Here is a 14257-nt window from a genome sequence, read left to right as displayed (position 1 = left end):
TATGCTTATATTTGATTTTATCTTTAGAATATCTTAGATTTTTCTTTCATTCAAATTATTTGACTGACCTTTATTTTTTTACACCAATGATGTCTCCTCTCGATCAAACCACAGTTCTTTCCTTGATTGATTATGTCCGGCTACCATCAAATCTTTCCCGTTCTCAGCATCGATCCAAACCGCATACCAGCAAACTACTCCTCCGAAAAAACACAAGCCCAATCCTCTTTTGACCGGTACTCTTTACTCACAAATTCTCCTTTCTTTCTCAATTATATCTCGTGGACTATGCAGACTCAAAAGAGGTATTAATCTTCTCGATTTTGATCTGCTCTCAGCTTCCACCTTTTTCACTAACAAACGAAAACACTGGCACTCAGATTGACTACACGAAAACACGTCTTCTCTTCTGGTCTGCCGGTAACATAATAATCTTTTTAATCTCTCCAGACAACCTTCTCAACTCTCTCATTTCCACCATTCCTTTTTAACCAATCATAAGCATTCATCTTTCCCACTTATTTTCGATTTAGAAAATTTCCAACATGATATTTACAACAAAGAAACTACTTTCACTCAAATTACTTTTCAGAAACCATTAACAATTTTACCTTTTTCAACAGAAATAAGTTTCCAAATTTTTGTTATCTCATATCTAAATCTAATTCTTATTTACTTTCGAAAAATGTCCACCACAAAATACAATTACAAAGTTTATTTCTTAAATCTATAATTATACGGGTTTCATTGTCCTTTTACTATTCACTCAGTCTTTTACGGAACAATGTTTTCTCTTATCCCCGCCTTGTTTTGAGATACAAATTTTCTTTTTTTTTAAGTGTAACCAAAAAAAATATTATTTTCTCTCAACACAAAATTTTTCTTTTGTAGTCATTTTATCCTATCCTAAATTTTTATTACTCCATCTTAAAACTTATACTCTTATTTTTATTCATGGTTTTTGTACACATCCTGGATATTGTAAACTCCTCGTATCTTTTCTGATTCTACATGTCTAAGAACATAGCTGTTTATTCCATTTTCATTTTGTATGATGTATGGACCCTCGAAAATAGGCATTAGCTTTGCACACACGTCCCCCGTGAGATTTGATACTCGTAACGCCCTTACAAGCACCTTTTCTCCCTTCTGGAAAGTCACTGGTCTTCGTTTTCTATTCTGGATTTGCCTTTGGAGATATTTTTCATTACTGCGCTGCAGCCTCCTTCGAACAGTTTCCAATACTATTTGATACTCTCTCTGCTCCGGTTCTTCCCATGGCCGTACTGGCATAATACCCTTCATGACATATTCCGGCGTCTCTTTTGTCACCCTACTTGGAGTGGTGTTCAAGTAGTTTTCGATTTCTGCCACTTTCCTATCCCATCGTCGATGTTGTCCAATGGCAGCAATGCGGAGGAATTTTGTAGTCTCTTGTATAAAACGTTCTGACGGAATACTTTTAGGATGTCGGATACTGACAAAATTTGTCCCTATTCCCCTGTCTTGCAACTGTCTCTTGAATCGGTCACTCCGGAAATACGTAGCATTGTCTAAAAGAATTTTCCTTGGTGTTCCTACGGTGGCTATAAAATTGTCTATCTTTCTCATAATTTCTTCCCCCTTTGTCGTACGGCATGTGTATAGCTTTACATATTTCGAAAAAATATCTACCATCACCAAAATATGTTTGTTCCTCTGCGTGGTCATTATCAGATCACTTAACATATATATTGCTACAATGTCTAATTTTTGGTGGGATACAATATTTTTAGCCACATTTTCATTTCGGAAATTTCTGCTGTTATATTTTTGACATGTTTCACATCTTTGGGTAACTTCTTTTGCAATCCGGTAATCTTTTCGGCATATATAGTTTTCGCGAAAAACCAGCCAAACCTTCCTGCTGCCGATATGTCCATTGTCCTCGTGTAATTTCTGTATGATCCTTTCTGCCAATGTCTGTGTTATCACGTATAGTTCCTTTCCATCAATTCGTTTGAAAAATATACCGTTTTCCCTCTCCGCTCTTCTTTTTTCTCTTTCTTCCAGGTCTTCTTGATTTGTTCTAATTTCGTTTAACGAAAATACACCTTCCTCTTGTGTCAAAATGTTCAGTCCTACATGAAAAGCAATTACTTCCTTTTTCCCCGAGTCTTCATCCCTTGTGAGAGCGTCGGCTATAATGTTGTCTTTTCCTTTTATATATCGAAACTCAAAGTCATACTCCTGTAGTAACAAAATGCCTCTATGTATACGATTGTTAACCAGACGATTTTTCATTATATGTACCAAAGCTGCATGATCAGTTTCGATTGTGAATTTTGCTCCCAACAGATAAAATCTTAATTTATTTACACAGAAAAGTACGCTAGCAAACTCTAGTTCAGTCACACTGTATTTTCTTTCGTGTGTTTTTGTCACCCGGGAAATAAAACAAATCGGCACTTCTTGATTGTTTTGTATTTGCGACAAAACTCCCGCAAATTTTTGTATGGATGCATCAGTTCGTAGTATGAAAGGCAAATTGTACATGGGATGATATATTTTCGTTCCTTTCGAGAATTCCTCTTTTAAAATTTGAAAAGCTTTCTCTTGTTCTTCTTTCCAATTCCATTTAACACCCTTCTTCAATAATTTGATCAGAGGAATTTCCTTCTGGCTTAAATCAGGAATTAGTTTTTTAAAATAGTTGATCGTCCCGAGAAAACCTCTCAATGTTTTTAAATTTGTTGGTCTTGGGTATTCATCTATGAGTTTTACCCGGTCCTCGGCTAAACTAACTGTTTGTGTGTCCAATTTAAATCCCAAATATATCACGTCTTCAACAATTGTTTCTTCTAATCTGTTATCCTCGTTTCTTTCTTGCATTTTGCTTTAACTCCTTGTGGTCGACATGTTGTTTCTTTTTGTTACTGTTTTTTTTTGTCCCCGCCAAATGTGAAATTTTACAACACTCTCTATGTTGCAGAACACGACAAATATTTCTCCCCAAATATTATCAATTTATCACATAAATTTTAAATTCATCAAAAAATTAAATCAATCAAAAATAGAATAAATGTAAAATTGTACCTAGATAAAATAACTCAAATAATATTTCATAAATTTTCAAATAAATATATCAAATTCTTTCCGACGGGCAAATAAAGTCTCTCAATCACCTGTTTTCCGTTTCTGATCCTTCAAATTCACAACTAGAGATACTTTTAAACCCCACGTTGGCTCGCCATGTTGTTGTGATCTGCTTGTTCTTCTTTCCAATTCCATTTAACACCCTTCTTCAATAATTTGATCAGAGGAATTTCCTTCTGGCTTAAATCAGGAATTAGTTTTTTAAAATAGTTGATCGTCCCGAGAAAACCTCTCAATGTTTTTAAATTCGTTGGTCTTGGGTATTCATCTATGAGTTTTACCCGGTCCTCGGCTAAACTAACTGTTTGTGTGTCCAATTTAAATCCCAAATATATCACGTCTTCAACAATTGTTTCTTCTAATCTGTTATCCTCGTTTCTTTCTTGCATTTTGCTTTAACTCCTTGTGGTCGACATGTTGTTTCTTTTTGTTACCGTTTTTTTTTTGTCCCCGCCAAATGTGAAATTTTACAACACTCTCTATGTTGCAGAACACGACAAATATTTCTCCCCAAATATTATCAATTTATCACATAAATTTTAAATTCATCAAAAAATTAAATCAATCAAAAATAGAATAAATGTAAAATTGTACCTAGATAAAATAACTCAAATAATATTTCATAAATTTTCAAATAAATATATCAAATTCTTTCCGACGGGCAAATAAAGTCTCTCAATCACCTGTTTTCCGTTTCTGATCCTTCAAATTCACAACTAGAGATACTTTTAAACCCCACGTTGGCTCGCCATGTTGTTGTGATCTGCTTTATGATGTTTTATTATTAATTAACACTAATTTAATTAATCCAATTATTTAATTAATTAATTCACTAATTTATGCAGAGTCGTACAAATCAATTACTATTAAAATTTCTCAGGGTGCCTTTTTAATTTTACTTTAATCAGTTTACTTTATATATCTCTTCTAGTGGGTTCAGTATCTCCTAGTTGCTCATAATCGGGATAGAACAGGAAACTGAAATAACATTAAAACAACATAAATATGCACACAAATTATTATTTATTTTCAATAAGCAATACGATGAATATTAATAAATAACTTTTGTGGGCAATTATCTTTCCCAATAAACTCCTATACTCTAAATTTAATTTTAATTACAAACTATCTATTGATCTCTTTTATAATAATATCTACTAAAAAAAATGACCATATAAAAATATAATTTATTCACAAAAAAAATAACTCTTTGAAACTTGGAATCTTAGTTCGTATGCTTATATTTGATTTTATCTTTAGAATATCTTAGATTTTTCTTTCATTCAAATTATTTGACTGACCTTTATTTTTTTACACCAATGATGTCTCCTCTCGATCAAACCACAGTTCTTTCCTTGATTGATTATGTCCGGCTACCATCAAATCTTTCCCGTTCTCAGCATCGATCCAAACCGCATACCAGCAAACTACTCCTCCGAAAAAACACAAGCCTAATCCTTTTTTGACCGGTACTCTTTACTCACAAATTCTCCTTTCTTTCTCAATTATATCTCGTGGACTATGCAGACTCAAAAGAGGTATTAATCTTCTCGATTTTGATCTGCTCTCAGCTTCCACCTTTTTCACTAACAAACGAAAACACTGGCACTCAGATTGACTACACGAAAACACGTCTTCTCTTCTGGTCTGCCGGTAACATAATAATCTTTTCAATCTCTCCAGACAACCTTCTCAACTCTCTCATTTCCACCATTCCTTTTTAACCAATCATAAGCATTCATCTTTCCCACTTATTTTCGATTTAAAAAATTTCCAACATGATATTTAAAACAAATAAACTACTTTCACTCAAATTACTTTTCAGAAACCATTAACAATTTTACCTTTTTCAACAGAAATAAGTTTCCAAATTTTTGTTATCTCATATCTAAATCTAATTCTTATTTACTTTCGAAAAATGTCCACCGTAAAATACAATTACAAAGTTTATTCCTTAAATCTATAATTATACGGGTTCCATTGTCCTTTCACTATTCACTCAGTCTTTCACGGAACAATGTTTTCTCTTATGGTCTATTACAAATAAGTACAGGGTTGTATTTTAACTTATATGCCCGCGGTATATTAAAATAATAAAAAAACTCTTTATTCTATTTCTGATCGATAAGATAAACTGATCCATAACAATATATATATATATATATATATATATATATATATATATATATATATATCGAGAAAAGGAGTACGACCGTCAATCCAAAATAAACTAGGTTCCAACCACTCGAAGAGTGGTGGGTTTTTCGGTCAAAATGGAGAAATAAAAGACAAAGAAGGTGGCTACTTTTTTTTTTATTGAAGACGTTTCGCTTTCTGCTCAGAAAGCATCATCAGTTCATCTAAAAAGAACAATATGAAACCAAACATCCATAGAGAAGTTAAAAAATGTGTGTTACCTTACAAAGACATGTAGCAGTCAATGATGTTAAAAATATGAAAAAGCTTACGAAACTGGACATTTAGAGTTAAAGTTGTAAAAACAATTAATTGAAAGTAGGTATAGTTTACAAATTAACAAAATTAGCACAGAAAAAGAACATGTGATAATCATACATGTATATAAAAAAGTTATTATAAAAACTTAAGTAAAAAAACATTAAGGTTTATTTTATTGTGTAAAGAACTAGAAAGATCATGAGAATGCACTTTTAACAATTTCTTTATAATCAATTAGATATATCTTAAATTGGTAGAAGCTGATAATTGGAAAAAGTAATTTCACAAAAACAAGGATAACCGAAGTACGAAGACATTCAGTGGTGATTAGAATCTATATAGTGGAAAACAGTTCATTTAGGCATTCAGTGAAAGAAAGGTACAAAATTTTGTTAATATAATTTAGTTAATGTCATAACAATTTCAATTTTGAAGATAGTTTGTTTAAATTTTACATTGTCTATAGAATTTAATTAGTTTTGTAAGAGTATCAATTTAAAGATAGTTTATTTTAAATTTACATTGGCTAGGTTAGATATATATGTGTGTTTCATAATAGTTATAATAAAGATAATTTAAAAAAGTACTTACAAACTAATTCTTTGAGAACCGCGATAAAAACCCTATATTATTAAAATACTCATTGCTCATCATTCACAAACAACACATCATAACAATATATATATATATATATATATATATATATATATATATATATATATATATATATATATATATATATATATATCTATATGTATATATATATGTATATATATATATATATATATATATATATATATATATATATATATATATATATATATATATATATATATATATATCAACCAAGCCTCTTTTTTCGTTCTTCTTACTGTAGGGAAAATAAATTTAAGCCAGATCCAATCAATATACACACATATAAGAAATATATTTTAAGGATGATTTAAAGCCTTAACACCGGGTTTCAAAACGCTTGTCCTGTCTCTGAAATCGTGAAGCATCTCTTCTTTCTACAACTTTTGTTGTTGTTATAACAGCGCCATTGTTGGAAAAGCATTTGATAACTTTAAAACTCTGCTGCTTCTCGCAAGTTATCAAAACAAACGACGGGTAAAGATTGGTTTTTCGTAGTTTTTAAAACTCATTGCAGTTTAAGTCCACGCAGCAAACTTGACGTTTTGACTTAACAGTAAAGTATACCAATAATTCTGAGGAACCGTTCCTGGTTACCTATTTAGAATAGGCATTCTAACACAAGTTATCTAGCTAACATAAGAAGAAGCCGAAAGCAATACTTGTCTTTTTAAAGACACTCCCATGTTTTTTATACAAATACAGCATTCGAGTACAAAATTATTCTTTCCAATATCAACACAAAATTCTTTGTTTATAACACGATCGAACCGAAAATTTTTTAAAAATCGCCACGTGCAGTATATCATCCAATTTGCTTAGCAAACAAGCCCCTAACAACTTGTCTTACATAATAAATCTGTTGTTTCCCCCAAGGACTTTTTTCCACCGCGCCCCGGGAATATATTTTTTATGATACACAAAGATTGGAAACTCTACACAATAAGATTTTAAGTAAATTTTTTAGGCCAGTTTGCAGATTATGTATATTTTGTTTGTTCTACTGTTTTCATAATATGAAAGATTAAACATTTTATATGATTAAAAAGAATTTGACTTGTAATATTTAGTATTTGGTATTAATATATATATATATATATATATATATATATATATATATATATATATATATATATATATATAGTAGTAATAAAATCCTTAATAGAAAAAGTTACAGAATACAACAAGTCATTGATATTAATATTTGTAGACTTTGAGAAAGCGTTTGACTCATTTCAGCATAACTCCATGTTAAGAGCTCTTACAGAGTGCAGTATTGATCATAGGTACACAACTCTTCTTCGGAATATATATAATAGCGCAACAGCTGCAGTTAGAATATATTATGGCAACACAAATACATTTTCCTTCAAGGAGATACCATCTCTCCTAAACTATTCACCGCTTTTTTGCAGAGTGCTATAAGAAACAATAATTGGGAGAATATTGGAGTCAACATAAATGGAGAATTTCTAAACAACTTCAAATTTGCAGACGACATAGTCCTTATTGCACACCGGGTAGATCATGCCTGTCAGCTTCTTCAACACCTTAAGAGCTCGTGTACACGAGTTGGACTTAAAATTAATTTCTCCAAAACACAATATATGACCAACCTAGTACTGGCAAAAAACATCTCAACTAACGGCACGCAAATTGAACAGGTGTATAGCTATAAATATCTGGACCACAAGAATAAATTAGGAAGGGATAATCAACCAACGGAGCTAAACAGGAGAATAGGACTGGCATGTGTATACGGAAAACTGAGAGAAGTCTTTAGATCAGATATTCCCATGTGCTTGAAAAGGAAGGTCTTTGATCAATGTGTACACCCAGTTCTAACGTAAGGAGCAAAAACATTGACCCTTACCAGAAAAGTAATCAATAAAATACAAGTGGCACAGAGAGCGATGGCGAGGTAAATGCTTAATATATCCCTCAGAGACAGAGTATCAAATACAATAATTATGACAAAAACTGGTGTTACTGACGCAGTTCAAAAGATTACAACATTGAAATGGACCTGGGCGGCGCATGTTGCATTAAAAGATGGAAGGTGGACGAAGAAAATTCTGGAATGGAGACCTAGACACGATGCTTATCGTAATCGAGTACGTCTTCCAACAAGGTGGTCAGATGACATCAAGCGCAATCAGCACATCTGGATTCACTGTGCTCAAGATTTAATGCATTGGAATTATTTACGGGAGTCCAGCAATGGACTTAAAACGGCTGATGATGATGATAATTTATATATATATATATATATATATATATATATATATATATATATATATATATATATATATATATATATATATATATATAAAGTAGTTAGGTATTATTGACTGACACGTTATGTAAAATAAAGTTTTATGTTGAGGTTGCAGTCATTAATAATGCAGGAAAGTGTAACTCTTTGTTCTTTAATCAAGCTTTCGCAAAATTTATTTGCTTCTTCAGGATATGCTAAAATATGATATCAGTAAATACAATGCAATTAGAATTAAATAACATTGTATAAAACTAGTATAAAAACAACATGAGGTTAATCCATTAAATTTTTAAATTGACAAAACATCAAAACTTAACTTATTAAAATTATATAGTTATGTAAGTACAATATTTTAATTTTATTTAATTTTGTATAAATTTATTATGACATTGATGTTTGATTTATGTCAGAAAGACACTCGTTTCTGTTTATTATATTTTTTGTTGTTGATAACTTATCAACGATTCTTATTCATTCTTCTGAGGACCTCCTCATTTGTGACTCGGTCAGTCCACGGGATCTTAAGCATTCTCCAATATAGCCACATCTCAAGTGCTTCCAGTTTTCTGCACATATCTTCGTTCAAGGTCCACGATTCAACACCATAAAAAAGGACAGAGAAGACGTAGCATCATTTATACCGTCGATAATTACGTGGCTTCGGTGGAAATTGGCGTGGGGGCAAGCGTGGTGATTGGCGCAGGGATTGGCGAGGAGGTTAGCGAGAACATTTCTGACAATAGGATTTTGGTGGACGGGTGGAGCGGATGGTATTTTCTTTATGAGTGGTTTCCAAGTCGAAGGTAACCGTATGCCGTCTTCTCTTTTATTGAGACAATTTGGCCTTTTTTCAACTTCTATGGCTTCTCAGATATATCTTGGTACATAAAAGTGGATTGGGGCTATGATTCTGGAATTTTCAGAATCAATTTTGTGACCTGTATGAAGATGGTGTTGACCTAGAGTCAGCTCAGGATCAGTTAATCTCAGCATTAAGTCGGAATTGCGAACAAAAATGGAATGTTTTGGGTTCTACCATTTGTTTGGCCTATATAGGATCGGGGGCAGTTTTCACAAGGAATTTCATAAACTCCGTGTTGTTTATTTGGAATGTTATCTTTTATTAATCGGACAAGACATGAGTTTTTATTGGGGGGTAAATATTGTGTTTATTCCTATTGATTTTAGAATTTTGTCAGTGATACCTTTGATGTAAGGAAGAAAAGCATTCATTCACAAGATGAGGGTGAGAGTTTTTGGGTTGAGATTGAGTGGGAGATTAATGTATGTGGATGCTCCTGTTAATGTAATTTTCGCGGTAACCGTTTTGGATGAGGGCCTGTTTTAAACTAGAGAGTTTAGCGTGTCTACTTGCATTATCGCAAAGGCGTATTGATTCGGAGACAGAGATCTGCATCTCAGACAGGTGAAAGCAGGTGGCACTCCTGTACGCTAACCACTGCAGTGGTCAAGATTTAGGAGACATTCGTTGGACTTTCCGAGTTTTAATTTGTATCAGTCCGAGTGTCTCATGAAGCAGGAATGCTAAAATGAGTCATAACACTCTATTAATACCTATACAAGCACGGGAAGTTGAACCAATTTGTCCTCCTAGGCCATACACACACACACACACACACACACACACATATATATATATATATATATATATATATATATATATATATATATATATATATATATATATATATATATATATATATACATGTATGTATAAACTGCTTTGAACAATTTTATAGTAATTATTAATTAAATCAAAAATTTTTTTTCGCTAAACCCTAAATCCTAAATCCTTTCGCTTTTAATTCGCTAAATCCGCTAAAATAAATTTCGTTGCATCTGCGCAATGTTTTGTTATACAAACTTTTATTCTTTTTTAACTTAATAAATAACTATTCAGATATAGTGTTAGTAATAACGTGCAATAAAAAAAACAAAATTTGTTTTTTTCTGATCTTGGGAACTAATGGGCCAGTAAAGTCAAAAATAAATAGGTATGAAACATTTCGAATCTGGCCTACCGCGAGAGAAGAGCAACTGCAGACAGTCTGTAGGGATCAATTTTTTTAAACCCCACGAAAAACGTTAAAGAGTAAAAGAGAACCTGATTAAAGGTGTAATGTTATTCGGAGCCTATGCAAAATTTGCTTTTTTTTATAGGTCCAAAGGAAATGTTTTATGTAAGCACCGAAAAACGGTTGCCAAGTATAAAAGCGTTTATTTGTTATTTATGCTACTTACAAATTTAAAAAATGAATATTTAGTGTAACCAAGCGAATCGAATGAATTTTTAACTGAAACTGTATAATGGTTTCGGTTGATCTTTTAAATTGGTTTTTACGGGAGAGCTTAATATAAAAAAGAGATGCGAATAATGGATTTTTTATTCTCCTCGTTTGTGTTCTTACTAACCGTTTTTAAAACCTTAAAAAGTTCTCATTAGGTACAACGAATTTGCCTTTTTTTACGAAAGAGAAGCATTAAACAGTTTTTTAATGAAGGATTCAAATAATTTTTGATTACGTATAAAAGTTGCCAGGTAAATTTTCGAGCAGACAAGGAAAAAATAGGTATTTATAATTGATAATGGTTATATCGCAGTTAGTATTAATATATTTATTTGCATAACTAATATATTTATCAATAATTTTATTATGATTAATGACCATAATATAATTTATTCAATTATGTTTTTATCCGCTAAATCCAAATATTCAACATGATAATTCGACTTTGGGCAGGGATTTTTTATTAACAATTTAATTGTTTAAATGATTATTACTAAAGCTGGGATTTATAGGCAACATAAATTGAAGAAAAAGGCGCCTATATAGGCAAAGATTTTCATTAAAAAAGGCAGGAATATTAACATTTAGGCAAAATATAGACAATAAAGGAATATAACTTATTATTTATTGTACAAAGTGAATTAACGTAATATTAACTTAAGGCAGGTATATTTACATATCATAATTATAACATTAGTATAAATAAACTAGTAACTAAATAACACTTAAAATTTTATCATTAATAGAAACAACTAAATGTTTTTCAATATTTTTGTTCTTAAAACTATGTCTTCGATCACTTAAAATTAATTTGTACATTGAAAACGAACGTTCGACATCGACAGATGTAATTAAAGCATATTTCAGAGTGGATAATAAATCTGGCATAATTTGAAATTCCTCGGAAAATGTCCCATTCAAAACTTTAGCAACATTAGATAAAAACGAAAAACCTTCATTCTTGTCGAGAACATATTTCATTTTTTTTTAATTAATTGACCGTTACTTCCAGGTGCCGATTTAATTTTCGTCTTTAAATTATCTATTAATTTTACTGACTCACATACATTTATCTCTTGTTTTTCTAATAAGGTAATTGTGCTAACTATTAATTTATAATTGTCATTGATATAAGCGAGTTCCTGTTTCAATTTGGGATTTTTTAATACTTATTTTGCTTCTCGAATGGCTTCGGAAATATCATCAAATTCTGACATAACTAATTCTATTTTATTGCAGTATTAAAAGTAAAAAAAAAACTGCTTCGAGCCAGGTTCCCCACCTTTTAATTACTGGTTTAGGTGGCAAAGGGACACCGGGAAGTCTTTCTTTATATATTTGCACCCTCAACGGAGCCTTTACAAAAACTTTTTTCATAAAATTTATAAAATTATTTACCAACGGAAACATATTTCTTATTTCTTCAGCAATTCTATTTACCCCGTGGGCTACACAAGTGCAATGAATTAAATTAGGATAAAAAATCTTTAAATTAACAGCGGCTTTTAACATATATGCCGCAGCATCTGAAAGCATTAAAACTATTTTATTCACTGGTATAGAGTTGGGTAAAAAGAGGTTTGTTAAACTATCTTGTATAAATCGACTTATTGTTAAATTGTTTGTTTTTTCCAATTCTTTAACGGCAACTAAATAAGGTTTTCTTGCAAAGTTTTCGTTCAAAATTCCAATCATTAGATTAGCTATATACCTGCCGCATACATCTGTCGTTTCATCCACGATAATATACAAAAAATTGCCCTCTAACTCCCGCTTAATTTTTGAAATACATTCCACATAACATTTTTCCACAGTATGTTTTCTCAATGTACTCTCGTCCGGTAAGGATTTATTAAGATATTTTTCGAAAAAGCATTTAAAACTAGTGTTATTAACTTTATATAAAGGAATGTTGGATGCAATCATCATCTGGCATAAATTAAATTTAAATGCGTCTTCCTCCTTTTTTCTTGAACTGCTTAACCCTTTTCGGGCAAGTGGTTCCACAGCGGAACCACAAATTCATAAATTTCTAAAACCTTTCCCAGTAAACGCTTGCCGGAACCACGTTCAGACCGGTGTCCCCTACCATTTTGTGTTTTAGATCGCTAATGCGGCGACTTTCTCGGTGGCTTCAGTTTGTTTCAAGGAGCGGTAGATGTATGTTACCTTTTTACTTTTTGTCACGCATAACGAATTTTTTTATTTCAACTACGCAAATAAAAGATATGTCAGGTAAGTGGATCATAAATATATACATATTGATGTTATTTTAGAGTTGTTACAAAAAAGTTCTTATATTTTTTTATAAATATGTTGTTTTTTGCTTTCAAAATATGTGGTTCCATGTGGACCCACAAAGCCTATTATTAGCATAATATAAATATTTGTTTTTATTGTTTCAGGAAACCGTTTCTTTAGAGAGCTTGAAGCTCTCGAAGCTGATGAGGTATTTCAACTTATTGAAGAGATACCATCCGGAGAAGAATCAGAAGCTTCCGAAATAGATTCAGATGATGATGGACGAGAGGATGAACCTCCCGATGATACCAATGATGAATCATTTGTTATTGAAGATGATCTTCAAGAAATACAAAATACTGCGGAAAATGAAGACACTGGTACGGACATTGAAATAGAATCAAGTAATCAAGAATCAAAGAATCAAGTGAAGACGAAACTGGAGTCAATAGGAAAAGAAAACTAACAAAAAAAAATACAAGACACAAATACACAAAACAAAGGTAAAAAGAAACCTAAGAATGAAGAAAAGGTAGTTGTTTGGTCCGATGATTCAAAAAAATTTGGTAAGAGTCCTTCAGTTTTTGTAAGTGATGTAGGTCCTAATGTGCCCGAAGAGATAGAAGAACCGCTGGATATATTTATGCTTCTTTTTTCAGAGGAGCTTTTGGATACATTAGTATTTCAGACCAACTTGTATGCAACCCAAAAAAATAAACAATATATTCCAACAACAAAAGAAGAAATGAAATGTTTCTTAGGAATCAATATTCTTATGGGTATAAAAAAAGATCCAAGCTACAGAGATTATTGGTCTGCAAGAACTGATTTACGCGACACCTATATATCATCTGCTATGTCTCGAAATCGGTTTGATTGGTTTTTGGGTAACATGCACCTAAATGACAACTTTATTGCTCCTAAAAAAGGTTCTAATGATTATGACAAATTGTATAAAATAAGACCAATGATAGATAGATTGACGGAAACATTTGATAAGTATTATAATCCCAGTAAATGCCAGTCAGTTGACGAAGGAATGATTAAGTTCAAGGGGCGAAGCTCACTACGACAATACATGCCGAAAAAACCGACAAAAAGGGGTTATAAAGTATGGGTGCGAGCAAATGAATCTGGTTTTGTTTCGCAATTCCAGATTTATACAGGTAAAACAGGTGATCTTGCAGAAAAAAGGTAAGGGGCT

General features: G+C 31.8%; 1 protein-coding gene across 1 annotated transcript; it reads left to right on the top strand.

Moving 5' to 3' along the window:
* The first annotated feature begins 12743 nt into the window (after positions 1-12743).
* Positions 12744-13521, top strand: LOC140448386 (uncharacterized). Its single transcript, XM_072541474.1, has 2 exons — positions 12744-13047; positions 13218-13521. Exons 1-2 carry the CDS (start codon positions 12924-12926, stop codon positions 13517-13519), a joined length of 426 nt encoding a protein of 141 aa, XP_072397575.1. The 5' UTR covers positions 12744-12923; the 3' UTR covers positions 13520-13521.
* The last annotated feature ends 736 nt before the right edge of the window (positions 13522-14257 follow it).

The sequence above is a fragment of the Diabrotica undecimpunctata genome, chromosome 8 (assembly GCF_040954645.1).
Source record: "Diabrotica undecimpunctata isolate CICGRU chromosome 8, icDiaUnde3, whole genome shotgun sequence".
Lineage (NCBI taxonomy): Eukaryota > Metazoa > Arthropoda > Insecta > Coleoptera > Chrysomelidae > Diabrotica > Diabrotica undecimpunctata.
Note: the sequence above shows the minus strand (reverse complement) of the source record. Positions and strands in the feature narration are given on the sequence as shown.